This window comes from Cheilinus undulatus, linkage group 19 (assembly GCF_018320785.1).
Source record: "Cheilinus undulatus linkage group 19, ASM1832078v1, whole genome shotgun sequence".
In the NCBI taxonomy this organism is placed as follows: Eukaryota; Metazoa; Chordata; class Actinopteri; order Labriformes; family Labridae; genus Cheilinus; species Cheilinus undulatus.
The window spans coordinates 22,673,431-22,701,341 of NC_054883.1; the positions used below are offsets into that span (position 1 = coordinate 22,673,431).

The window sequence follows — 27,911 nt, forward strand, 5'->3', positions numbered from 1 at the left end:
CTTGTGTTTTAGAAAGTAAGTTTGCCTGCATGCAGTTAATTCCAAGTAATGAGGTTGTTTTGCCTCCATTGCAGCTGATCTCCACACACACGCTGTCATATAGGACTCAACAGTCACACACATCTCAAAAAATCAGTGATTCAGTAAATCGTTCCTGGAAACGCTTGGGTGTTTTAGTCAATAGCAGCTTCCCTCAGGCTGCTTTAACATCAGACGTTTGGTCCTTTGCTGTAATGTTCTCTGAGGTTGTAGGTCTGATAACACATGGAAATGTCACAAACACCTGGAAACCCTGGGTTGCCTCGTTTACCAGGGTCTCCTGGTGGTCCTGGTTTACCTGGAATTCCCTGATTGCCTGGATGACCGACGCCATCAAAACCACGTGGACCCTGAATTCCTGCAGTGATAACAAAAAGGAGGGAATAAGGAAAACACAGCTGGTGATGGTTGTACCTCATTAATGGAAAGAAAGTGAAAGATTTCATTAAATGTGATCATAGTTCCTGCTCTGTGAACTAAAAATAGCACATGATGGATCATTAATTACATCTGTTCATACAGTATGGGCTGAGTTAATAAGCTATTATAGCTTCCATGGAGGAACACAGCATTCACTGTCTGTGACCTGCCCTCTCTTCTCCTTCACCCCTCCTCCACAGCTGTCACAAAGTGTACTCCAGGAAAATTAAACCCTAACAAGCTGCTCTCCCATGTCAATTGAAGATATAAGAACATCAACAACCATGGTTCATTTTTGTTAAAAGCACACTCAAGCTCAGACCTGAAAGCTCAAATGTCAGGCAAAATGGTGTGGCTGTTGAAACCACTTCAGCTCCACAGTATGGCTAATGAGGTGAGGATGTTTCTGGAAACATGCTGACAGGTGGGCTTTTTGCATACCTGGCTGTCCAGGTGGTCCTGGAGGTCCATGATTACCCTCTCCTTTGCAGCCTTTGAGCCCTCTTAGTCCTATGTCGCCTAGGGGAATAATACAGCTTTAAAAATAGCATGAGTGAGCTTACATGAAAGAAATGGCCTTTCCCTTCAAACCAGCTGTGTCCAGTCATATTCTGTGAAAGACTCTGCACGTTTAACCCAATGATAAAACTTCAGGAATTAATTCTTTTATCTTGCTGCAACTTGGATTCAGTGCAACCAAATCCTCTCAAAATCAAATATTTTCATGACATGGTAAAATGTCTTGGTTTCAGCATCTGATAAGTAAACATTGGTTTTTGAGATTTGCAATCATTGCATTCTGTTTTATATACATTTTACATAGTGCCTAAACTTTTTGGGAGTTTGGGTTGTAATTTACCAGAACAAAAGAAAGATCTCTTAGAACTCTTTATAAATCTGTGCCGTGACTTAACTTACAGATACACTCTACTGACAAAAGTATTTGACCACACCTGTTAATTATTCCAGTGTTTTAATCAGACCTGCTGCCACTGTTGTATAAAATCTGTCTCCATTTGCAAACATTTGTGATCCTAAATGGGTTGTTCTGAAGAGCTCACTGACTTCAAGTGTGGCACTGCAATGGATGCCACCTTTGCAGTGAGACAGTTCATAAGATCTTTATAGACCAGTACTTTTACTTTTACAGAAGTAAATTTTGACCGGAGTTCTTTTACTTGAGTGCAATAGTCTTCTACCCTTGCCCCAACACTATCCCCTAACCCTTACACCCAACCCTAAAAAAATTATTGGAAATCATTCAGGTATGATTAACTCTAATTTAGCAGTCCAAAATAAAGAAAATGACCTGGCAGTTATCAAGAAACTTACATTGAAAATGTTCATCTTATTTCTAGAAAATAGCTTGGTAAAATAATGACCAAAGAATTGCTACAATATCAAGAGGGTAAGTGTTAGGATTAGAGGGTTAGGGTAAAACACCACCAGATTACCAGAGAATTGCCACAATATAACGAGAGTTAAGGTAAGGGTTTGGAAAAGGTACCACCTTATCACCAGAGAACTGCAACAATATTACGAGGGTTAAGGTTAGGGTTAGTGTTAGGGTAAGAGGGTTAGGGTAAAATACCACCTAGTCACCAGAGAACTGCCACGATATCTTGAGGTGAGGGGTTAGGGTAAAATACCACCTTATTACCAGAAAATTACCACAAAATTATAAGGAATTACCTGATAATTAATACATTATTTCTAGGTACTTAATATTATTTGTCATTACTTATAATATTACTTGTAAACAAGTTCTTACTCGTTAAAATGCCTACTTATTACTAGGTTATTACCACCCTATTCTTGAGATATTAGTACATAATTACTACTTTACTATAACTTTACTAGGTAATTATGTTCCACTAAACTTAAGTGCTACCAACATGGGCTATGAGTTGGTGCTATACATTGAACGACTGACTGAAAGTGTAAGTGATGAATGGCTCTAACAAAGAACCCTGTTGAAAGGGCTTTTGCTTCATTGAGGGTAAGCATTTTTCACCCGTCACCTGCTCTTTAATAGAGCTGAAAATCACACAACCTGGACACTGCACTAATTTTACTCTAATTAACTAGTTTTTACTTGAGCAACTGGCTTAAGATAAAAGCATCTTTTGACTCAGGCAAACTGATCTGCATTTTATTCCCCTAGAAACCCTTGAGAAGCGCCCAAACTCTGGAGCTTATACTTCCTACAATCCATCTTGATCTGTCTTTTTATAGACCTTCCCCGCTCGGTGAATCACATCTCCTTCAAACTAAAATTTCCCTCTAGCTTCTCCCTCATCCTGACAGTTCTAAAGTTCCTGTTCACCCTGACCTGCGGAGTGGAAATGGTACACAGCAGTGGAGTGGTACAGTTTGGCATCTTTCACAGATGATTAGCCACTCTCCGTCTTGAAGTGGTAATAAATCAAAGACAGCTCAATGAGATGGGTATGCATTTTGTATTTGTTGTCTTTTGCTCTGCTGCCTTTCACTGATGTTCACTTGTTTAATGATGTTGTTTTACGGGGAACAGTGAACATCAACACATCCAATTTGTTCCTTGTTGACACTGTTTTCATTTTAATCGTTGATGAAAGCAGCAGTAAATTTTGTCCCAGCCCTAGTTCATGAAGATGTGCTGTTATTTATCGTCTTGTTTCTGTCAGAGTAAAAAGACTGATTGAAACATTTTTGTCATAGTTTCAGAGAGTGAATCAAACACCGCTGGCTTTAAACAGACACTGAATACAGATTACTTTCACCTGCCGCAAGGTTCAAATTATGAGGGGTATCACCTTTGAGGCCTGTGGGACCCTGCAGACCAGGGGGGCCTGGGTATCCGGGAGCACCACTCCTGCCAGGGTAGCCTGGAGATCCCATGGAGCCTTTAGGTCCTGGTACTCCTGGCTCACCTGGGGGTCCCTTCACACTGTGGCAGGTTGCACACCTGGTGGAGTGAGCCAGGCTTTGGAGCAGTGCTGGAAGCTGATCTGTGGGGCACAGAGAGGATGTGATGAGAAACCCAACTAGGCCTAAATTCATATTTAGCAGTATTTTTTTATATAATCATACCATTGTAGACTTTTATAGATGTCATATATGTGATTTAAATGTTCTCTCTTAAAGTCAAGAGTCCCTGGATATTCCCTCTCATGTGCCACATTAGAATAAGGGAGTGGAGGGGAGGTGGCCAAAATAATGGAGGAGCTCTCTAGCATGTAAATGTTGGTCAAATATTACTGAAAATTGTGAAAACAACTTATATGGACAGGAAAAAAGCTCATTTTCATGATTGTTCCTGTGTTACTGATGTTTATGAAGAACAAGTGATTAGATCTGTATTTAATCAGAATAAAATTTCATTTTTCCAACTTCTTCAGGCAAAAGAAGTCACATTGCTATGAACCTTGTAAGTTTTTCTCTCCTCATTTATGAAACACAGAGGAATCCAAACAAGATTTATCTGCAGCAGGTTATTATACTGTACCTGCAGCAATCCACAAACCAATTTGATTGCCAGATTAGTGGTAATTTTATTCAGTCCCAGTCGTTCATGCAGACAACAGATCCAATCAGCTATAGAGAGACAGACGGAATCAATGTGCCTTCATATTAATCTGCTTTCATCAATAATCTGTTTAAATAATGAATAAAAATAGGGACATACAATACCTGCAACAAAGTATTCACCCCATTGGATGTTTTACCCTTTAATTGATTTTATAAGTCAATCAAAGTCAATATCATTTGGACCTTTTTTAGACAATTTTTTTCCTCAAAAATTAATCTTTAGTGGTGCACAGATGGCCCTGACTTATACTTTTCAATAGCCTTTTCTCTGAGTTATTTGGAGTGTTATTTTGTCTTTATGGTGTAATGGTGACCAGGGATACTGATTAATCAGTGTACATCCAGACATAGGTGTCTTTATACTGCAGTCACTTGAGACACATTCACTTCACTCAGGTGATCTCCATTTCCCTAACTGTGAGACTACTAGCACCAGTTGGTTGGACCTCTAGAAGTCAAGGCACGCCTCTTGTATGCAGGCAGCCTGGGTTCAAGTCCAGCTTGCTAGTCCAAGTCCAGTAGATGCACCTTTGGCTGCAATCAAAGCATCTTTCAGACGCCTGTGTCTTTATACTGCAGCTACTTGAGACTCATTCACTGCACTCAGGTGAGCCTCATTTCACTAATTGTGAGACTACTCCTCTACTTTACATCATCCAACATCAACTTCCTAAGCTATGGTTACTGAAGCGTCAGTGTTATTTTGTTATGAACCTTTAAGATACAGTGTACACCTGTCATCATACATCAGACGAGCCAAAATGAACATAAACAGTGGGGGGGGGGGGGGGGGTAATGGTAACAAATCCAGCAGCAGAAGGATCTCAGATCTAAATCTTTAAAAACATTTGGGTGGGAGCTCTTGAAAACCTTTCATCTGCAGCAGAAAAAGTTTGGGACCTCCTGCTCCACGTATTGATCTTCTGTTTGTTGTGTTTGTGTTTGGAGTTTCACACCCATTTTGGGTTCTAAAAAGTTATGAATAAAAGACAGCTGAGATACTTACTCCGCAGGACATCAGAGCAGAGCTTCAGAAGATGTTCATCTGAGGGAGGTTTGCCCTGAAACACACAATCACACTTTGATTCAGCAGAATCAACTCAGCCTGTTACTGAGCATGCCTGAAGATTTACAGGATCTTCTTATCACTGTATTCCCTGTCTCTACATCGCCCACACACGCTGACAGACATGCCCTCATTACACCTAAACATATCTCCTCATCCCAGACGGGAAATCACTGCCTATTTCTCTGAGTGCTTTTCCTTCCTTTGCTTCAAAAGATCCACTCAGAGGACATAGTCAGGAGGGGGTTCACTCACTGGTTTTCCGGGGTATCCTGGTTGACCTGGTTGACCTGGTGGGCCTGGCAAACCATCCTGGCCAGGAAATCCCCTGGGACCAGCTGCACCCATGTGGCCCATATCTCCTTTCTTTCCTTCAGTCCCCATGAGGCCGACATCGCCTGTATCTCCTTTCTGAAGAAGCAAGAAAAGGAAGCAGAAAAATCTCACAATATGATAAAAAAACGAGGTAAAAGGGAGGTTTATTTAGTAGCAACTTACTAAGAAATGCTATATTCCCATTTCAAGGTCTAAAAAGTAAATTATTAGATCTGAATTGCAAGAAAATTAGAAAATCAAACCTGCCAGTAGAGGCAATCAAACTTCTCTCATTGGGTGTCTCAAAATAAGATGCACTAACTTATAAAGACACAGTACATTTCAGTTCAAGGCACCAAAAGATACATTATTGCAGCATTTGACAAATATTTGTGGAAAAGTTAGTAGACATGAAACAGTTGTCAAGCTTAAGAGATAATCAGAATGGGGCAGCTGTGGTCCATGGTAGAACTGGTCATCTCTTGGCTGGAGGGTTGGGGGTTCAATCCCCACCTCCTGTAGTAACATGTTGTTATGTCCTTGGAGAAAACAGAATGTTACAAATAAAAAAAAACAAAAAACAGAGAGCTCAACAGATGTAGCATGCTGCGCTAATGGGAAAGAGATAAGCAACATGTCAATCAGCAATTGAATCTAAAGGTTTTGACTTTATTTCTTTGGTGTTTTAAAGCAAAATAATAAAACTTTTAAAAATTCAATGACATTCCTTCAACATGCTGAAGTATGATGAGCTATCCCTCTATGATTTGTGATTCTGTAGACAGTACATCAAGTGTTTGATATTTCTGACGTGTTCCCCTTCTGAAAGACGGCTTTTGTGATGTATATTTTTGCCCATGGGGCCAGATTTCCCCAGGCCTGGAGGTATTGGCTCCGTAAGTCTTCTATGGCAGCCGTGCAGGCTTGACAGGGCTTCTCAGTGTGCTGCAGAATAAGACAGAATGGATTATATCTAATACCGCCAAGTCTAATTCGACAAACCTCTCCTTTCCTTCCCCTGGGTCCCTCTTCGCCCTGATGGAAGAAAGAAAAGAGAGCAGGGAAGGATGGGGTGGAAAAGGGAAGAGGGGGGAAATAGAGAGAGACAGTTAGAAACTTCTGCTTACATATCAAAGACAGAGTTAGTATGTCAGACCAGCTATGCTTGCTGCTGCACACTGCCGATGCAGGATGTCTCTCTCTCTCTCTCTCTCGCTCTCTCTCGCTCTCTCTCTCTATTCTATCAAAACCTGGCTTACAAAACATTTTAGATTGGTTATTATAAGGCTTTCTACAAAGCCATTTTTTTTCCCGCTGCCTCTTGTAACATGATGAAAAATGCATCTTTGTATCCACTTGTCCTTAAAAGACACCATCCACTGGTAGCACATAGTCAGTCAGGATTTTCATAGAAAAATAAAGTACTGAAAAAAAAAAAACAAATAAGTGTGAAACAGGGGGCATGCTGGACCCAAAAAAGAGTGTGCTTGAGATTTATAGAAATAAAGAAAAGCTCTCCTTAATGTTTATAAGGCATTTATTCCCATGGCATGGTCAAATACCTGAAAGAACACAGAGTTTAGTTTTGACATCAAGCCTTCTCAAAGCAGTCAAGACGTCCTCGTGAAGGTTTGTTGTGAAATGCACTGAAGTGTGTTTTTAAGGTCAACTTGACCATGCTTTGAAAATAAAAGCATTTTAACTCTTACAGAGAGCTTTTGAGGTTATTCTTGTCAAACCCTTGTCTGAGCCTTTGGATATTTTCTGTTTGCTCTGCAGTGCTACCTCTTTTTAATTCTAAGGGCTGTCAGAAGATTTATTTAAAAACTACAATTAATCACTGAATTTGGTGATTGGGGGGATTTTTCATGTTTAAAAAAATATGTTTAAATGGATAGTTAGGTAGTGGTTCCCTATCTAAGAAAAGCACCAACTTTAATTGTTCAAAAGACAAAATCCCATTATAATAGACCTAATCTGTTTATTTTCAAGAAAAAAAAATCTCAATTGTCTTGTGTTTAAAAAGATGTTAATTATGAGGAAAAAAATACAGAATTGTTTTACTTTTAAGTTTTAAATGTACATGAACTAAAACCAGGAATTTTTCGACTTTCTTGTGTCAAAATATAAGACTTTTTAAACTTGGAAATTTCAAGTTTGTTCTTGTAAATATCCAGCTTTTTAAACTCTGAAATTCTGAGTTTGATTTCTTGTAAATACATGACTTTATAATCTCAAAAATGTTGTTTTTTCCCTTAAAATGTTGATGTTTTAACACAAAACTAAACAGATTCTCTTGATTTTTTTCCATATTTTAGGTTGGCCCAAATACATTATGTTTCAAATCATGGCTGTAAAAATATAAGTTCATCTAATTTTGTCAACATCAGAGCAGACAGAGTCCCGCACCCACCCCTGAGATCCTTGGCACCCCGACCCTGAACTGTGAAGCAGTGGAAACATGTTCTGTGGAGTGATGAATCATGCAAACCCTTCCAAGAAGAGTGGAGGCTGTGATAGTTGCAAAAGGGGGGGCAGACCATATTAAAGGGCATGTATTTGAATTTAGTGCCATTACAGTCCCTGTTGGTGTGATGGTCAGGTGTCCGAATACTTCTGTCCATATCATGCATGTGTTCATTTTGGACTTTTAATGCATTGCAAATAAGGTATCAAAGCTAACAGCCATAATTGTTTCTTTTCCTCTAACATAGCTTTTGAATTGGCATAGAAATAATCCAGATTTTCATAATACTGCTTTAAGGAAGCTTGGTTTTTAGGTATAACAAGTACAATGTGAAGTGAAACATAAAGAAAGCACCCATAACGCATAAGAGACACAACTGAATCTGAGTGATGTAATTTAGGGGAGTTGACACAGGACTATTTTTTATTTAAATCTCCTCTGATGTAAAGAAGCATCAACTTAGAGATGAGTGATGGCAGCCATTCTGATATTCTTGTCCACAACAAACACTGCCAGGCCCTCGGGAGATGAGACCGTTAGCTTTAACATTTTTAGGCTCTTTGGAGGCTCAGTCCCTATAGAAGTTTCTTTGTCATACAGAATCATTTAAACCTCAGAAACCCCCTCTTGTTTTTGGCTGCCACTTCCCCTTTACACTCAAAACATCTCCACTAACTTGTCAGTCTGAAAACACATCAAACTGAACACAAACACTTCAATTTTAATCAATACACTCATCAAAACCGACCACGTAACACCCTGTGACATCCCTTTCTTGTGTCACTGCAACAAGCCAATTTACTTCCATCTTATTGATTGTTTATTGCACTCAGAGAGACGTCTAAAAGCTTGTGTAACCTCGTGGTTGAACACATCCAGAGTAGAGTGACAGGAGAAAGACACTGCCGCCCACCTGACTCTTACACTATTGGGAGTGTATAGAAAATGCATTAGACAGAACTTTGTAAAAGGTCACTTTATTGGTAATGGATGTTTTCAACTACTGTCCATTCAGTCAACTTCTGCTCAGTCTCTCTTCTCTCTACTTCTTTTATTTCCTCATTTCCTTCATGTTAACTTGTTTTCACATTTCAGCGAAAGCTGCTTTTATGTTTGCTCCCTCCTTTATTGTGAAAGCTGTCCTTTTTTGTCCTGAGATGATACTGTGCTAATGTATGTTACCTGCTCAAAGCCTCTTTTTGCTTCCTAAACTTCAAAGATTGGGAATCTAGGCCATATTCTATATATAACAGAACAGCTACAATTACTGCCTTACAGGTTGTATTCCCTTTGCAAAACAGTCGAGGTGCAGTTTACATTGACTTTTTGTTTTTTATTATTTTTTTATCTATTTTTGTTTTCTGGAAAAATGAGTGCCATTGTCCCTACTTTGGGGAAATGTATCTGCATGGCTGAAAATCTGAAAGAATGATCGATCGTTAGTAAAGAGAGGCTGAAACATGAATAGTTATGTCCCATTCATTTACAATAGCACCATTAGATTTAAAACTTTTTTCATTCTCAAAATAGAATAAAACACACCACTTAAGATAATGCTGGACCAAATGGGGGCAAGGGGAATTGCTTTCCCTCGTTCCCTGATGTTAAAAAAAAAAAAAAAAAAATTACATATATATAATAAAATTGCCCTTTTGGATTGCCCTATGGTAAATAAAACAAGATAAATTGCCAGGGTGCCCTTCCAGTTAACTAAACTTGACAAAGTGTCCTCCAGGGTGCCATTACAGTGGGCTTAACATGACAAATTGCCCTCCACAGTACATTTCCAGTGGATATCATGTGATAATGTGCCCTTCAGGGTACCTTTTATTACACTGAACATGACAAAGTGTCCTCCAGCGTTCCTTACAGGGAACTTAACATGACAAAGTGCCCTCCAAAGGGTCCTTTATGTGGGCTTCACCAGACAAAATGCCCTCCAGGGTGCCCATTAAGGGACAGAACATGACAAAGTGCCCTCCAGGGTTCCTTACAGGGAACTTAACATGACAAAGTGCCCTCTATGGTGCCCTTCCAGTGGAAAAATTGTCATAAAAGATACCCAAGGGTGCCCTTCCAGAAGGTTATACAAGACAAAGTGCCCTCTGGGATGCCCTACCACTTGACCAAACATGATGGAATGACCCTTAGCATGCCCTTTACCAAACATGACAAAGTGTCGCCTAGAGTGCAGCTACCATGAAAAAGCAAAAAAAAGGAGCACCCCCCCAATACTAAAACTAAAAGTAGGTGCACAACCACAAAGGCTAAACTAGAAGCAGGAAGGTCAGCACTCAAAATGTCCTTTTTTTTTTACGTTTATTCAAGCTAACAGGCAACAACAGACACGTTTCGACATGTAGGTCTTCTTCAGCGTTGTAGACAAAGAGTGGAAGGGCACCTTCGTCCCTATTCTTTTATTTATTTGTTTATTATTCTATATTGTTTTATTGTTTATTTTCTTTTGGTTACGATTATCCCATTCTGTTAAAGTTTTTTTACCCTCTGCGTTCTTCTACTTAAGAACCCTAACTGTGTGCCTTAAAAATTATTTTCTGTATAAAAAAAGAACTCCTGTGTAACATTTTTTGCAGGTACTTCTTTGAGACACTTCTTTACACTGTTTTGTAAAGTGTTACAGTATTTATAATGTTTTAATAACAGACTGCCTGGCACATGACTCTCCAGTTTAGGATGGATACCTGGTATGTTTTTCTGGCTTCTATTGATCCTTTTGTATATCATCATATCAGGCTTTTGGCCACTAGGTGGAGCTTTACTTATTCAAGACTTAAATTATAATTGGTCTTCTCTTGGATAACTAGCACCTTTCCTGGAGCTATTAAGGAATTTGATGTATTAGCTTTTATGTCTCTCTATTGAACTGATAGTATTTTGTATGAGAGAGAAATACTAAGAATTCATTTGGATTTCAAATGTTTAAAGTGATAAACTTTCTTCTGGAGAGTCATGCCTTAAGCCCTTTGTTATTTTGTGATGTATTTTGTACATTATTAATTTGTATTATGTATACTGATGTCTTTGTGCTAGGTTTCAATGAGTGGTTGCATCTTACCCAGCTAAAACTAAGAGTCTTATTTTGAAGGATGTACCTGTGCTGTTAGAGTCATATGGACTCATCATGACAAATGCCTTCAAGGATGCCCTTCCAGTGAGCAAAGCATGGTATAGTGTCCTCCAAAATACTCTTCCAGTGGACTTGAAGTGACAAAATGTCCTCCAGGGTTCTTTACAGTGGACCCAATGTAAAAAAGTGCCCTAACAGGTGCAGCTACCATGGACTCATGTGACAAAGTGTCCTCACAGGGACCCTTCCAGTGGACTCGAAGTGATAGTGTCATCCAGGGTGCCTTTCCAGTGGACTTGAAGCAATAAAGGTCCTCCAGAATTCTGCAGAGCTTCCATCAAACATTGTTTACACTATAAATCCAGTTATATTGCTGCCAGATAAACCTAATCTGTGGACAAAGACTGTAATTTTCAGCACAAGAACTTCAATATGTGCAGTCAGTTAAAGCTGCTTGATATATTACAGAGTTATTGTTTTGGCTGCATTGTGTTGCACACTGCTATCAAAGCTCCATTGTTTCTGACAGGTGTTTGTATTGCTACATGCACAAGAGGCCTACTTTTCTCCTGTAATCTAAACGCCAAATTACCTCTCAGCCTGAAACATTTCGTAATGAGGAAGGAAACTAGGAAAATAGAGCACAAGTTCTGTTGAACGGCAGTGCAGAGACCCGTTTATTTCACCCATCACGAACAAGGAAGTCTGTCTCTAGACAAAAATATGTCATATTCGTTTGAGCAGTGACACACTTGTGATTCACAGCCGGTGCATTTAGCCTTGAGAGCGTGTGACACGGAGGCTGGGCTGCTCTCGACACTGTGGAATTACAGAGTGTGAACATTAAGCTGCATACTGAAGAATACAATCGTTTCATCTGTCTCAAGAGTCACAGACGAGACTACACAACTCTTCAGATGATGAAATATAGCAACTGCATTGGCACTCACACACACCTGACTGGATTAATCGTCTAAAGCCTGTCCGGGCATCAAGGGATGTGAAGATCAATGCCTCAGTAATCGATACGTAAAGATCAATTCTTAAATGCTACTCATTTGGTATTGTTCCCATTAAAAAGGATCAATTGCGAGGCTCAGCTGGAGAGCTGGGAATTGCACATCAGACAGCAATTCATATCGCTATGTTTGTTCATTACAAATTATTGATGAGGATGGTAATCTCAACACGGATAAACATGTTCAATCAATTATGTAAATGTGCCTCCCTCACCTTCTGGAACCTCAATTCACCTTGTTCTCAAGATCAAATCATTTCTCATAAATCGCCTTCTCCTGATTTAAAAGCATCCATCCACGTCATCAGTGTCCCATGTAGAGTGTTGACATGACAATAATTCATAAATGTTTATCACAGCCTTGTAGATGATTCAAGCAGCAAGAGCTATAAGGATTATCCATAAGATTTAACTTAATTCAGTGCAGTTAGGTGATTCTGATTCATGCATACCTCTACCTTAAAACAACCCAAAGTGTAAGTGCATAGTCATATGCATGCACTATACAAACATTCAATGCATGCTTTAGATATCACACTCTTGGTACTTCTGCCTACACAGCTGTACCAGCTAGTACAACACATTAAAATACAACAGGAAAACAACATTAGCAGCTTTCCCTGCAGAGAACAAAGACACACATGCATTTTAACTTCAGGCTAAACATTGGCTGTATTCACAGCATTTTGCAGGGGCAGAGTGATAAGCCTTAGCCCAGTTCAAGGGTTTGCTTCCTCAGAATTATTTCCTTATCAGGCACTATTTTCAAGTGACCCAGAATACAAATTTGTATTTAATATTGCCAGCAAATCTACTCATCATTTGGACAAAAATGATTCAGATCCACCTTGAAAAGCAGCCTTAGGCGCCAACATGTTTTTACATCTGTTCTCAAATGCTGAAGATTGATAATTTTCACTTTTGCCCTTAAAATTGGCAGAAACTGGTGTTTATTTTTCAAAGTTACAAAACATAGGTAGGTTAGGAATTAAGGAGAAAAGTTTACAAATGGAATCAATAACTTTAAAAAGTACCAAAAATCACATTTTGTCAGGTCCCTGATATGCACGATACAAAAGTATTTGGCCACAACTGCTAATAACTGAATTCAGGTGTTTCAATCTGACCTGTTGCCACAGGTGTATAAAATCATCACTTAGCAATGCAGTCTCCATTTACAAGTATTTGTTATCTTAAACGGGTCATCCTTAAGAGCTCAATGACTTGAAGCGTGGTACTGTGATAGATGCCCCTTTGCAATAAGACAGTATGTGGAATTTCATCCCTGCTGGATATTCAAATATCAACTGTAAGTGATATTATTAGAAAGTGGAAGAGTTTAGGAACAACAGCTCAGCCACAAAGCAGAAAACCACATAAAATCACAGAGCGGGGTCGAGGACTGCTAAGGTGCATAAGGTGTAAAATTTGCCTGTCTTCTTCTGATTTCTTAGTTGAAGATTGCCAAACTTCCACTGACACTTTTGTAAGCACAAAAACTGTGGGGTGGGAGCTTCATGAATGGGCTTCCATAGCTGTCACATGGACTGGTGTAAAGCACACAAACACTGGACAACACTGGACCAACAGTGGAAACCTTTCCTATGTGATGAATCACGCTTCTCTGTCTAGCAGTCAAAGGGGTGAGTCTGGGTTTGGCTGATGCTGGGAGAATGTTACCTGCCCGGTTACATTTTCCAACAGTGAAGTTTGGTGGAGAAGAGATAATGGTTTGGGGCTGATATTCAGGGTTTGGGCTAGGTCTCTTATCTCCAGTGAAGGCCAATCTTAATGCTTCAGCATACCAAGACATGCTGAACAATGCTATGCTTCCAACTTTGTGGCAACAGACTGGGGAAGGCCCATTTTTCTATTCTAACATGACTGTGCCCCAGTGCACAAAACAAGGACTATAAAGACATGGTTTGATGAGTTTGGTTTGGAAGAACTTGACTGGCACACACAGAACCCACCTTAACCCCATGGAGCACTTTTGGGACGAACAGTCCAGGTACTGTAGATTAAAATCTGAATATGCCTAAGAATATTAATATTTAGTACAATGTCAAATGTATTGTCATACTGCAGAGAGTGTGCTTATAGAAGTAAAATTAAAAACTTTAATTTTTTCCATCTGGAAGAATAAAATGTCCATGTTGTGATCAGCAGGGTTCACGTTTCTATTATGATCCATCTATTTGTACTTATGATCACAACATTTAGCAGTAACATGAATTAAACTTTGCCAAAATATTCAGTTTATTTTTTGAGAAAAAGCATTACTTATTGATCTCCAACTATATTATCCAACTTGAGAAGTTCAACTTGAACAATTTCGGTCAGCCTAACATGTTCACGTGTATAACAAGTCCATTGTTAGCTGGAATTACACTAGAAATGTAACCTAGCAAAGCAGATGGATTTGCCAGACCCCATCTCTGTTATCAGGCAAATCTATGGTGATAAGCTCAATCCACAATGTTTGTGCCAAACCGAGCACTGTTCGGACCAATTAGCGTCATTTAAGGAGAACAAGGCAGTAGGTTTAGTTGTAGGGTTTAGCTGTTTGCAATGGCTGCCTCCAGTGCAGGGATTAGCTTGGATATAGCTTTGGCATGAGTTTACAGTCATTACAGGTGGGGTTTGCCCGTGTGTCCAATGGCTGCTGCCACATTAGCTACTAGCTCAGATGTAGCTGTAGGAAAGTAGCAAGTTAATCAGAACTGGAGCACATTTCTGCACGACGTCATTGTGTCTTGTCACTCTGATTGGACGGGCGTGAATGTGACAGACAGAAAGTTCGTCCAATCACCTTCCGAGAATTTTTTGAAAAGTCCTGCCCCCTTCTCAGACACTTTCTATGGGAACTTTCTCAGGTGAATGTGAAATGTATTCATGTAATGGATGTTTGAAACAGCCAATCTGGTGTGTCACGTTACTATAAATGTCTGTTTTCTAACTGTTCATGTCCTAAATGTCAACATAGGGTCAGAGTTGCTTTATGCTTGCAAGAATTTGCTTTAAACCATAAAGCAACTCTTCTGCACAAAGTAAGCCCCTCTTCTAAAAGCTAACTTTTTCAGGCTGTTATGTTTGACTTTAGGTTTTTATTTCGCTCTGTGCAGCCTCCATGACGTTTTATTCCCCTGTTTCTAATTATCTCTCTCTCATTTACTGCTTAGTTTTGTCCATCTCTGTTTTTGGTTTCATTTCCAGTTTTCTTTGTTGTGATGCGCTCTGATTTTTAATCTTGTAAAGCAGCTTGTAAAGTCAGTAAAATGTTTTATATTTCTTTGAGTTTATTACCACTGTATTTACTGTGATAAAGTGTTCATGGTGTTTAAGATACAACTCCAAAAAGTGTAAACTTATGATCTAACACCCAATTCAGTATTTGTAAATGAAAACCAGCAGTAATATTTCCTCCTCCTCGTGCCCTTGTGAGGACATTTTGTCCCCTAACAGTCACACATTCACACAAACACTGTGGTTTTAATAACCCTACTAAAGACATAAAAAGATAATATCTACTGCCACCCAGTGGGAGAAAAAAGACTCTGCACTCACGGCTACACCAGGCATCCCGGGCTCTCCGTCTCTGCCAGGCTCCCCCTGCAAACAGATACATCATGATTAACAGAAGGTTTGTGTGAGTTTGTTTACATACATGCCTGTGTGGCTTCATGCAGTCTGAGAAAAGGTGAGATTGAATGTGTTCCACAATGTGTTTCAGTTTAAAGGTGTGTATTACTGAGTGCTGGTCCATGTCTTCATCCCGGCTGAGTGTGTGAGTGGAGAAAAGGTCATGATTACCACTAGCAGCCAATAAGAGAAACCCGTGGAGAGAGGGGATAGGAATTGGCTAGTGGTGACCTTTAACAAACCTGACTTTTTATCTCGTGTGTGTCTTTTCCAACTGCATCCTGCAGCAGTGCACACAGACACTCTGTGCTCGCCTCTCTCTGCTGCTCTGAGCCATCACACTGTCTTCCATTAGTGTGTGTAGAGGCGAGAAACTGAATCAGAGCATTCATCACAAGCTTTGATTGTCGCATTTCTGACTGATGCTGTGCTCACACTTACAGAGGTACAACAGGGTGACGTCTTGTTGCTACGGCGCCGAGGTGTTGATGTGTTACATTTGGGGAAAAAAGTCCCAGCTTCTGAACAGCAATGAAAACCAGTCACAGGGATAATGTGCAGCGCAGTTTTACATGCAGGGGTGGGATTTCAGTGTTCTCTGTGAATGGAATGATCACTTTAGTTACTGTAGGTAAGGCATCTTACATTTCCAGACAAGGACTTGTGATGGATTTTAGAGCATTGCAGAGGAAAGCCGCTGCAGTGTGAACTGCTCCAATCAGGCTGGCTAGCAGTGATGTCTGTGATTCTGTTTGTCAAGTCACCAGCACCTGGTTTAAGACTGTAAAGTCTGTTTCAGACCAGGTGCACGTGACCTGCATGGTGGACGCTACTCGGCTTGATTCCCATTTTCAGTTGCATGTCAACATGTCAGTGCTTTCAGATGACTTGCATGAGCACTGCGTCTTACATATTAAGAATCCAGAGAAAAGGGTGCTTGCCTATTTTTTCCCGCTAGCCACACACATCGTAGCAGGCTGCTATGGACATTATTTACCATGATATTTAAGCATTATTGTCTCACTACTATAATTGGCAATGTGTCTGTCTGTGTGTCTGTCTTGATTTGCATGCCACACTGTTGCTCCAACTGACCTTGATACCTCTGAAAACATTTTGTTGGTGTTCTGGTTTGAAACTGATGCCTTGAAAAATTCATAAATATGTAAAGATTTTCTATAAAACCCCTGAAGACTTCCTTCAGGGACTTCTGCTGCATTCAATTTACCTCAGAAGTCAGATGTTGAAGCCAGAAATAATGTCACACCTGAGTTGAAGGTGTTCCATTTGCTACGAGCTCAGAGTACGTGACAGAGCCGGAAACAACTGGGCTTAGTTGAAACACGCCCACAAGGAAACGTATCTGGATGAGTTGATACACCTGCTCCAAGATCCCTGATCAAAGTAAGCTCTTCCCTTAAAGCACTTCTCCATGCTCAAATTAAACAAGATAATACAGGAAATGTGTCACACGCTGCTGTTAGAATCATTCACAGAGAAATTGCGGTTTAATTGCTGTTTTGTCAGCTGTAGACACCAGTCCAACGTAAACATGTTTGAATATGGGTCCATCTCTACGGAGCCAGCATCACACTCCAGGTGGGCTTTGTGATTCTTTGTTAACACTCCACAAGGAAGTGTGGGCACTTAAACTTTGTAAATAACTCAAAGGCACAGCTTTAATGCTCATCTTATTATGTTGTAGGCCAATCACCACACATATGCGCTGGTGCACAGAGACAGTGAGCCATTATGCAGTTATTTGGGGAAAAACCACCCCTTGCATGCAAATTGTCCTTATTGCATAAAGCATCTAATGATGAGGATGGTAACAGCATGGCATAGAGTAAAGATTAGCCTATTGTCTGTGAGAGCTGATGGAGGTGCGCTGCAGGTTTATGGCACATAAACTTTCCAGAGATCAGGAAACAATTTCACCTCTGCATGACTTGAAAATAAATTATGTGTAGATATAGTTGGTATACTACTTTGACATTGGTTTTACTAAGCCATAGCCAGGAGTTGAATAAGTCTGAGACTCTCAGCTGCTTTTTTATCCATGTGTGGATATCATGATAAGGATGTGGTTGTTTTCTTAAGGTTTTCTTCATTCATAGAAGAAACTTTATCAGGGTGGTGCAGGATGCAGGCAGGATTTTACATACACATGGCGGGACAGGCGGTAATGGTCAGAAATCCAGCAGGAGTGGGCGGGATCAAGAAAAGAGTCCTTTGGCTTTAGTCATGATGATTCAAATTTGAGCAGTATGATCATTGTGGGGAAGTTTTGCCAAGGTTGTCTTTAATACTGGTAACCGTTTCATCCCTAATCAGGGATGAAATGGGAAGGAAGTGAAGAACACCCATAAGGAACACATTTGGTTGACTAACACTTTGACTAAAAATGTTTATACATTACATTTTCCCTGAGAGTGATGAGACTAACACTAGCAACAAACAGATCTTTGGTCATAAAACTGACAAGAAATAGATTTATTTATGTCAAAGAGACTTAACCCTCCTGTGTACCTTAAAAAATTATCAAGTACTTATCACAAAAACCAGCATTTAAGGGGTTAAAATTTTGAGACAGAATGAATATTTATTATAAATGCTGAGGACTGAAGTTACTTGAAGTATTTATTGAAAAAAAATGGAATGATACATTAATCCATATATTTTATATGGCAGAAGGTATTTTTTACCCTTAGGGACATGGATTTCGCACTTCTATAAAATCAGACACTACAAAAAAAAAAAAAAAAAAAAAAAAAAAAAAACAACAAAGGTAAAACTCAATCTTGATTCCCAGGCCAAGATAATTCAACCAAAAAAAAAAAAAAAAAAAAAAAAAAAAATTTGCATGTATGTGATGGAAAAATAATTCACTGTTAGTGTTTTTTGTTTTAACAAAAAATCAAGTTCTCATCACAAAAACTGGCATTTAAGGGGTTAAAATTTTAAAACACAGATAAATGTCATTATACATGGTGAAACTGAAGTTAGTTTAAGCATTTACGCAAAAAAAAAAAAATTATAATTGGAATGATACATTAATACATAATTTTTTTATGGCAGTCTTTCTTGGACGGTATTTTTTAACCCCTGGGTGTTGCATTTTTTTAGGAATGCAGGAGGGTTGAATGTGACTTAAATGTTAGTGCTGGACTGTTGGAGGTTCAAAAGTCCTACTTCGTTATTGTGCAATAGCTCTCATGTAGTCCAATCAATCAAACATAAACAAATAAGTCAATACAGCTGCAACAGGATGAGAGAAATCACTGATTTATCAAGGTAACTGCCTTTTTGTGAGACAAAAAAACTTTAAATAACCTAATAGAATCAGGCAGTTCATATATTTTCTGTTAAAATAAAGTGTAAGTTGTAGGTATTTTCATACAGTGGAGGAGGATAATCCTATTACAGCCTCACAGACGTTTAGTCACTTTAAAGATGTGCTTCAGTGCTGCGCAGGTACCCTGCTGAGTCTCTTTGTTTGTATCTCATAACACACAAGGATGCACATTCATGTGCAAAAGCTCATGGGAAATGAGGTACACATTCCTGCTGACAGTTATATGCTATGAAAGCAATGAGCCAGCAAAAGACAAGGGTAAAAGAAGACCTGTAACTGATGTAAACAAAAAGTTGGCTTTCCAAAAGATTAATGATGAAAGAAACACATTTTTCTGTACCTCAAGGATACATGTGGTTTGTTTTTGATAAAATGTGGAATGTCTGTAAATAAAAATCAAAAGGAAAGTTGTAAAAATGCTTTGTAAAGGATTTGAAATTGTGTCACAAAGGCACCACTAATCAGCTGTATGACAGATGAGATTTAAACACAGGAGAAGCACTTTTGCATCTCCGTTCCAACCCAGAGACTGAGAGCTGAATGCACTTTAAGCAGCACATAGGCCTCCCTTTTATTACATATTTAATCTTTAAACCGTTGATTATTGTAGAAACGAATCCAGGGTACACAGAGATTAAGAGGCTGCCATTACTGCAGTAGCATCTCATCACAACATCTGTGTTTGACTAAAGAAGTAGACATTTTCCTTTCTTAACATTAATTTACATTTAATCTTATTTTCACATAGATGAAAATTACTCCAGGAAGAATGTGGAGCTCTCAGCTGCTCATATGGTCATGAAAATTTAAATATTGAAAAAGAAAAAAAAAACAAGACAGCTTGCATTCATGAAGAGTTCTCCTGAAATTCTTCAAAAGTGATCAAGAAACGCGTTCTTATTATTTTGGTGTATCTGAATGATTCTTAGATGCCATTTTTATCGCTCATGTCCTCCAGGTTCTGTTTGTGATTTTTTTTAATGGACAAGATCTTCAGGCACAGCTGGGGGGAGGAACCTCAAAATGTCATGTCTGCTTTTTTGCAGATGATGGGGTTCTGTTGGCTTCTTCAGCAGGGGACCTCCAGCAGGCCCTGGGATGGGTTGTAGCTGAGTGTGAAGCAGTTGGGATGACATCTTCACCTCCATGTCCATAGTTCTCTGCCAGAAAATGGTGTATTGCTCCCTCTGGGTGGGGAGTGAGGGAGTTCAAGTATCTTGGGACTTGCTCATGAGTGAGGGTAGAAAGAACTGTAAGGTTGACAAGCGGATAAGTGCTGGTGTTGTTCTGGGTTCTTTTGTGACCTCCTGGATTAGTCATTGATGCGCTCTTGGAGTCATTTTGATAGGCCTGCCACTCCTGGTAAGGTTCCCCACTGTTCCAAGTTTTCTCCACTTGTGGATAATGGCTCTCACTTTGATTTGCTGCAGTCCCAAACCCTCAGAAATGGCTTTGTAAGCCTTTCTAGACTGATAAAAGTCAATGACTGTTTCTCATCAGTTCTTGAATTTCATTGGACAGTGGTATGATGTGTTGAGATCTTTTAGCCTACTTCACAGGCTCTGTTTAAAGGATTTCTGGACTCAACAGGTCTATATTCAAATATACTGTGTATATATTATGACCTGTGAATGTGAACTATCTATTTGAAACTGTGTGAGCTGAACTTTGTGCTAGTTCATTTTAAGTGTGGACTTGCACAACACTTTGGATTATAATGTTCAAGTTCTGATGCTGAAATGGAAAACTGACTTGCCTTTTGGAGAGAAGTGAGGTTGCCAAAACCTTGCTAGACTTTCTTATATAATGTGTATGAAACAATACAATTACTGTTAAAATAAATAACCCTAACTCAGATGTTTTCTTCAAAGCCCAGAACCTTTTCGGTCTCAGGGCAACTTGCTCCTCCTATAACTATTGATTGTGTGTGAATTAGGGATGAAGTGAATGCTCTTGCCATCGATATGCAATCTTTGGTAGATGCCAAAGCTGCAGTAGCTAAACCAAAGTTGGAGGAAGAACAGAACTTGTGCCACCACTGCAGGCTCTCTTTGGCTTCATCTAAAGAACTGACCCAGAAGAGGTTGGATTTAAGATGTACACCGGTAGTCTGGAGTAGATATCTTCACGTAGAATTTCTTTGCCGTCATAAAAACCCATACATTAAGTTTATTTTAGTGACCCCTAACACATGAATTAGTCACAAGTCACAGTACCTGGTGTCCTTTAGGTCCTGGCTCTCCTTTGTCCCCCTAAAAACACAAAAGATATCAGAACACTCAGTTTTCTCTCAGTGTTGTTTGACACTGATTCAAAACACTGTGATGAATTATAAACTGAAGTATTAATGTCATGTTGACCGCACCCTGTTCAATAAAAACAAAATACAGGCTGTTAACCAGGCTGGTCTGACTCCTACTGTATTTACTGCTTTTGAAGTGTGAAGGACAACCTTCAGCCCCATTAAAATGTATCATGTCATCTTACTAACATATGAATAATACATTAACAAGGGTATGTATTATGTTAAGCTGTCAACACTTCTACAGCACGACATGTAAATGTACAAACTCCTGACAGCCAAAGCATAAATCATTCATGAAGTGTCACCTCCTTTGCCATTGTCGACTTCATTATGTCCAAATAAAACCATGCAGGTCTTTATTTGTATAAAGTCCATGTGTGTTATTGTATGCATCGACTCTCACCCGATGACCTTTAAACCCCGGCAGCCCAGTGGCCCCCGCCATGCCTTGAAGACCTGGCACCCCTCTCCAGCCCTGCAAAGTTGAAAGATTATCGATGCTTAGAAATCAATAGATGACATTTCAGAGGGTTCACGTGAAGTTTAGCTCAGCCATCAGGAGGATTAAAGGGTACTGTGACCACATCCCAAGAGCCTGGGGAAGGGGGGCAATGCAAAGGTCTGTGGTTGACCCATAAATGAGTTCAAGTCCAGCGATTTACCACCTGACTTATACTGCTGACATTAAATTGATATGCTTTACCATGATACATGAACTTGGCTTGTAACTTGCCATCTGATACATGCTGTTATCATCAGAAAAGGAAGAATTTTGCAGAACTGTTGGACACGTGTGGTAGTTTTAGCATGCATTTGGCTAAGTCACCATGCTGTTTCAACAAAGACGATTTCAAAGAAAGACCAGAATGCAGACGGTGAAAGAAAAACACTGCAAGAGAGAGAAAATGGCTTATTCTTCAGGAAAAATAGTCTGATAATCTGCATCTTTGTTATTCAGCTGAAATATGAAAACCTACAAGGTTGGTGGGCTGTCAGTCTGTGAAGAAAAGCTACACTCTTGTGGCGATGGATCTGACTGAAACTGTATATTCACTGCATAAATATTCACCCCTCATAGACTGACTGACCTAACTCAACAGAGATCCAGCCAATTGGTGTCAGTAGTTTCACAATTAGTGAAATGGGGATCACCTGAGTGCAGGGAACTGTCTTGAGGGATTGTAGTATAAACACACCTGTGTCTGGAAGGTCCAGCCACTGGTTAATCAGTATTCCTGGCTACCGTTACACCATGAAGACAAATTAACACTCCAAGCAACTCAGAGCAAACATTAATGAAAAGTACAAGTCAGGGGATGGATACAGAAATATTTCCAAAGCTTTGAACATCCCCCAGAGTTCAGTTAAGTCCATCATCAACAAAAATGACACATGTGTAAGTCTGCCTACATCAGAAACTGAGTGACTGCGCAAGAAAGAGACTAGTGAGAGAGACCACCAAGACACCTATGACTATTCTGAAGGAGTTACAAGCTTCAGCAGCCTGCTTACAACAACTGTTGGCCCGGTTCTTCATCAGTTAAAGTTTTAAGGGAGAGTGGTAAAGAGAAAGTCACTGTTGAAGAAATCTCAGATTTAATCTGGACTACAGTTCCCCAAAGTCATGTAGGAGACCGCATGGTCAAGAGGAAGAAAGTTCTTTGGTCTGATGAGACCAAAATGGAGCTTTTTGGCCATCAGATAAGACGCTATGTTTCGTAGACGCCACAAACACACCATCCCCACTGTTCAGAATGGTGGTAGCAGCATCATGCTGTGGGGATGCTTCTAGGCCAGGCCTATTCAATTAGCGGCCTGGGGGCCACATGCGACCCAAAACAAAACCCCAGGTGGTCCAGCCTGTGGTCATGCCAGAGATGCAGAGGGCAACCTGGTTTCAAAGTTTTCATAAATTCCCAAAGTATTTTAGATGGTGAACGCACCACTCCACGTAGCCTAGCAACAGTCTACCTACAATGCACTGCTTTGTTTTAAAGCGTGGCTAGCGATGCTGACAGAAGTAGCTCCAAGATACCGAGTCTAAAACATGTCTTTTTCAACTTAAGCTGCAACTGTGCAAATTTAGTGTTTATGCACTTTAAGATATGCCTGGATAAGATGTGATCAAAATTATTATTTACAGAGTTTCATTTTATTTCTTCATTCTATTTATTTTATTTTTATGTAAGTGAATAAAATATTTCTCCTACCTCAGGTTATGTTCAAATCTGTTGTGTTCTTATGCACTTTTTGATGTGTTTTTGTCATGTTGCTAAATTGAAAGGCAGAATATGAATAAAAAGTGCATTTTTTTTTCATCAAAGTGATCTGTATTACATCTGGGCACCAAACATGTCTGGCCCGGCTACATTACTTGATTTTAAATTTGGCCCACTTGAATTTATTATTGAATAGCCCTGTTCTAGGCAATCTGTTTTCGCCTTGACATTAAAGAGGTGTTTTTGTAAAATAAATAAATAAATAAATAAAATTCAAATGTCAAAAAGCCAAATTATATTGGTCATGATTGATTTGTAAAAAGGTAAAACATCCAAGAGGGTGAATACCTTTTATAGGAATTGTAAATGAGAGAGAAACCACTGTGTGGCTGTAATCTTGAAGTGAAATTGCAGCTGTACTACGACAAGTTGAAAGTAAAAAATGAGGGAAAAATAGAATAATAAATCTTTTCCCTGATAAACCAACCTTGTACTGAACCATGACCTCAAAACCGAGGTACTAAGTGAACCATGACCTCTGTGAACTGTTGCAGCAATAGTAGTAAATTATTGTGGTGTCATTTTTCCTAATACAGTGAACATACTGAAATACTAAATATTATTCTACCATCCATATTTATTAACCTAGTTTCATGGGACTGGTTTACGTAACTGATATATCTGGCAGATTAAAGGAAAGAGCTAAGATAAGATATTGAAAAATATCAAACTGGAGCGGTATCCAGGTGTGGGTGTCTGTCTGTTCTGTCCCCTATGACAACTTCCAAGGCTGTAGCAGTGAATAAGAAATGTTTTTCTCCAGTAATCAAACCTTGTTAAATGTGACTTCTAGACTGGAAATGTTCAGGCTGTCTCTTTTTTCATAAAAAAACATCACTTTAAAAAGCTAAAGTCATTTTTGCTTTGACTAAGACCTGCTAAAAATCATCCAAAGTTACATGTGATTAAGCACAAGTACAGATAAGTCAGATTCTTTCTTAAAAAACAACAATGGCTGACATTTATGGAAGTAATTGCTCAGAAAAATGTCACTTATCAAACGAGTGGCATTTTCAGAGTGGCTGTCAGTCATCAGCAGGATCCAAACTGTAGATTGTTGAGGGAAGGAGTGTCTGACAGGATGAGAGGAAACAGATGGAGAAAGAGGTTGGTTCAGAGAAGAAACAAGAGCAAATCTGTCACCGTGATTTCCTTCGGATACCTTGAGGGGAATCAGAAACACCCTCACTAACCTGACCTCAATGCTGAATTTTGAAAGGCTTGCTTCACAAGGCCTTCAGTAGGGTAACATTATGATAAGAGACTAACAATTATACTTGCTTATGGCTGCTAAGGGCTTTGGAACTCCATACAGGATGAGTCTCATGATGCTTTGGGATTAATGCATGAATACCATTCTCTGGGTTGGTGCCAAAGTCTGCTTATAGAGGTAGTCTTCAAGAAGATTCATGTAGACTCAGGCACAGAAAGCAGGAAATGGTAAACTGTGATCAAATAAGGGTTAACTGAAAGTAGAGCTGTTAATCAATACTTAACGTCTCCTGATAAAATGATAACCTGACATGTGTCCATTGTACAGGAAATATTCATGCATCTGGGAAAGCTCCCATACACAGCATTTGACAGACACAGAAGATAAAAGACAAAAACACACTCCCTGTCTCTCTTTCTTTCTATTATGTGCCACCCAGGTCATCTCCAAAATGGCTCTGAATAGGTTTAAGAGTAAAAACATTCCAGTTTGGCAAAGCATGAAGTGACAACGGAACAGCCTGCCACTGGTTGTCACAGCCCATGTGACCCAACAACATGGACAGCATTAGCCGCAAGTAAACGATCTATAAATAGATGGAAAAAAACAGATACCATGACATTCTATATCTGATTTTCTGGTGTGGGTGTGGGAGCTGCAAGGCGCAGGGGTTAGCACTGTTGCCTCACAGCAAGAGGGTCCCTGGTTGGCTTCCCGGTCAGGGCCTTTCTGTTTGGAGTTTGCATGTTCTCCCCGTGTATGCGTGGGTTCTCTCCGGAAACTCCGGCTTCCTCTCACCATCAGACATGCTAATTAGGTTAATTTGTGACTCTAAATTGGCTGTAGGTGTGAGTGTGAGCTTGTCTGGTTGTCTGTCTCTATATGTCAGCCCTGCGATTGACTGGTGATCATTCCAGGGTGTAACCTGCCTTTCGTGCATGGGCTCCGTGCATAGGCTCCATTATTTCAAATTGGAGCATTGTAAGATGGATCTGCCTGATGACAGACACGGAGTCCATCCAATCTGTCGGCTTTGCAAGGTTAGATAAATGGTCAGATTGCATCCTTTTGATGGTGCACTCCTTGTGCTTAAAAATAAGGGGCTCATAGGTGCAAAATGTTCTAGACATCCATCCAGACTGGGCTGTAATGGCTTTAAACAGTCCTTGTCTACTAACAGTGTTCGTATTTACCACAGACAGGCTCAGACTGGTGTCAGGCAACTTTATTAAGAGGACTGTGACGGAAACAGATATTCCTGTCAAGGTAAGATCCCTTTGTTGCAACAGCAGGAACAGCAGCTGTGCTCTCTTCAAAGCTATTAGACTCCATTGAAAAATACAGACATGTTACACAACATTGTGGCTGCAGACCTACCTTCATTTTGAAAAGCTTATTTTAGGGGCTTTTTGTGTCTTTGGTAAGTAGACAGCACAGTGGACAGAGTTGAAAATCAGAGCAAGAGAGTGCTGAATGACATTCAGGAGCCTGGGCTGCCCATTTGGATGACTATAGCCTCCGCACATGGGGCGTGACCCTGTAACTATGCCATCTGCCCCCTCTCCCTCCAGTTTTTCAAAAGGTTTAAAAAAAACTCTAGGAAACTGCTTGTTCTAGTGAGAAAGAGCATCCTACCATTAAGTTTGTCTCTGCAATGATCCTTTCTATAATGATTTATAATTTTGAGTAAAAATCTACAACAGCCAAAAAAGTGTGGACACCTTCAAATGAGCGCATTTATCCCCAAAGCACAAATCAGTCTCAAGAGTTGTTGGAATTTAAAATTATGTTTAAAAAAATCAAAAAACATTTCTAGTTATATTCATTTAGACCCCCAAGTTATACAACAGTGTAATGTCCCTTTAACCTTTGTTTGTGAGTCTTAATTTTAAAAACATACTATTTTAAAATTATCAGATTAAAAGGATGATAGAAACTTAAGCTTCACATCTTCTTTTCTCTTTGGTTTAACTTTTAGAAATATGTATACTTTTTAATTTTCAGTAATTAGATTTGTTTGCTTGCTTACTTTTAGATACATGAGAAGACCGTTTGATTCTCCACTAAAAGCTCAGCATTATAAAGGCAGGGTAACATCTTGTTTGGCTGGATCCAAAGTTAGGAGATACATAGTAAATATGTCTTCTTTTAGAAAGTGGCCAGAGAGGAACCAAACAATTCATGCATCCACCAACGGATAAAACAAATGAGACCAGGGCTGGAGGTGGGAGGCTTTTTAGCCCTGGGGTTTCACCGCTTTAATCCACATATAAAAAAACAAATGAAGATCCATTTGGGAGCCAAACAACCCATAATTTCACGGATTTCCTGTCACAAAGAGTGAGACTGGATGGACATCAGCTGAGGAAATACATACAAGATAAGAGTTGAATGTGTTAAACCATGGCAAAACTGTACAAAACCAAACTGGACCACTTTTTAAACACAGACCATACATGAGCATTGTGTGACACAGCTCATTCAGACTTCAGAGGCTCTTTTTCGCCTGAATATTTCATTACTTTCAGGTCACAAAAGTAGCATGAGGTTTAAGAGTTTTTTTCTTTTTTTTTTTTTGCACCATGAATGCGTTGCATAGTCGTAAACAGCTCAGAACATGGACTTTTGGTAACTTTTCTCTATGCAGAAATCACTTATTGGCCTCTACCTGGAGTCCTCCACTTCTGCATGACGTCATCTGCAAAGAAACTGTTAGGAAGTATTTTTAGACATAAACATCTAATAATACTTCAGCAATTAATGCATCTATTTTGAATGTAGATAAAGGCCAAGAGTAAATAAAATAGCATTAAAATATATTTGATTATCCAAAAAGGTCCCTTGAACACTGCAAGGCCCAAAAAAGCCCCAAAATATCTTTATATCAAGCAAAACAGTTGTCCCCAACCTTTTTGTCCTGCTCCATTGATTCCCTGCTACCTTTGATTGAGAGCCCCCTGGTGACAGAAATGACATGCTGTGTTAAACGTAGGCTAACCTCTGTTTGCTAGAACTCTCCCTTTAAGAGTCATCTATCAGCTCTCTATGTATTTAAATGCTGATTCTCTGTTAAGAATGAACATTAAAGAAAAACCAGAGATAGAGACAGAGGCAGAGCATGAATAGACAGGGAA

At 39.5% G+C, this 27,911-nt stretch overlaps 1 protein-coding gene across 1 annotated transcript in view; it reads right to left on the minus strand.

The window, feature by feature from the left end:
• Window positions 1-209: 209 nt before the first annotated feature.
• si:dkey-225n22.4 (collagen alpha-1(XXI) chain) overlaps window positions 210-27,911 on the minus strand; it is a 75,464-nt gene continuing 47,762 nt past the window's right edge. The window contains exons 24-32 of the mRNA XM_041814600.1: window positions 21,689-21,760; window positions 21,197-21,232; window positions 15,551-15,595; window positions 6,413-6,445; window positions 5,351-5,506; window positions 5,036-5,090; window positions 3,255-3,449; window positions 901-978; window positions 210-397 (exon numbers count right to left, since the gene is read on the minus strand). Of these exons, the coding sequence (XP_041670534.1) occupies window positions 210-397; window positions 901-978; window positions 3,255-3,449; window positions 5,036-5,090; window positions 5,351-5,506; window positions 6,413-6,445; window positions 15,551-15,595; window positions 21,197-21,232; window positions 21,689-21,760 (858 nt within the window). The remainder of the gene's footprint in view (window positions 398-900; window positions 979-3,254; window positions 3,450-5,035; window positions 5,091-5,350; window positions 5,507-6,412; window positions 6,446-15,550; window positions 15,596-21,196; window positions 21,233-21,688; window positions 21,761-27,911) is intronic.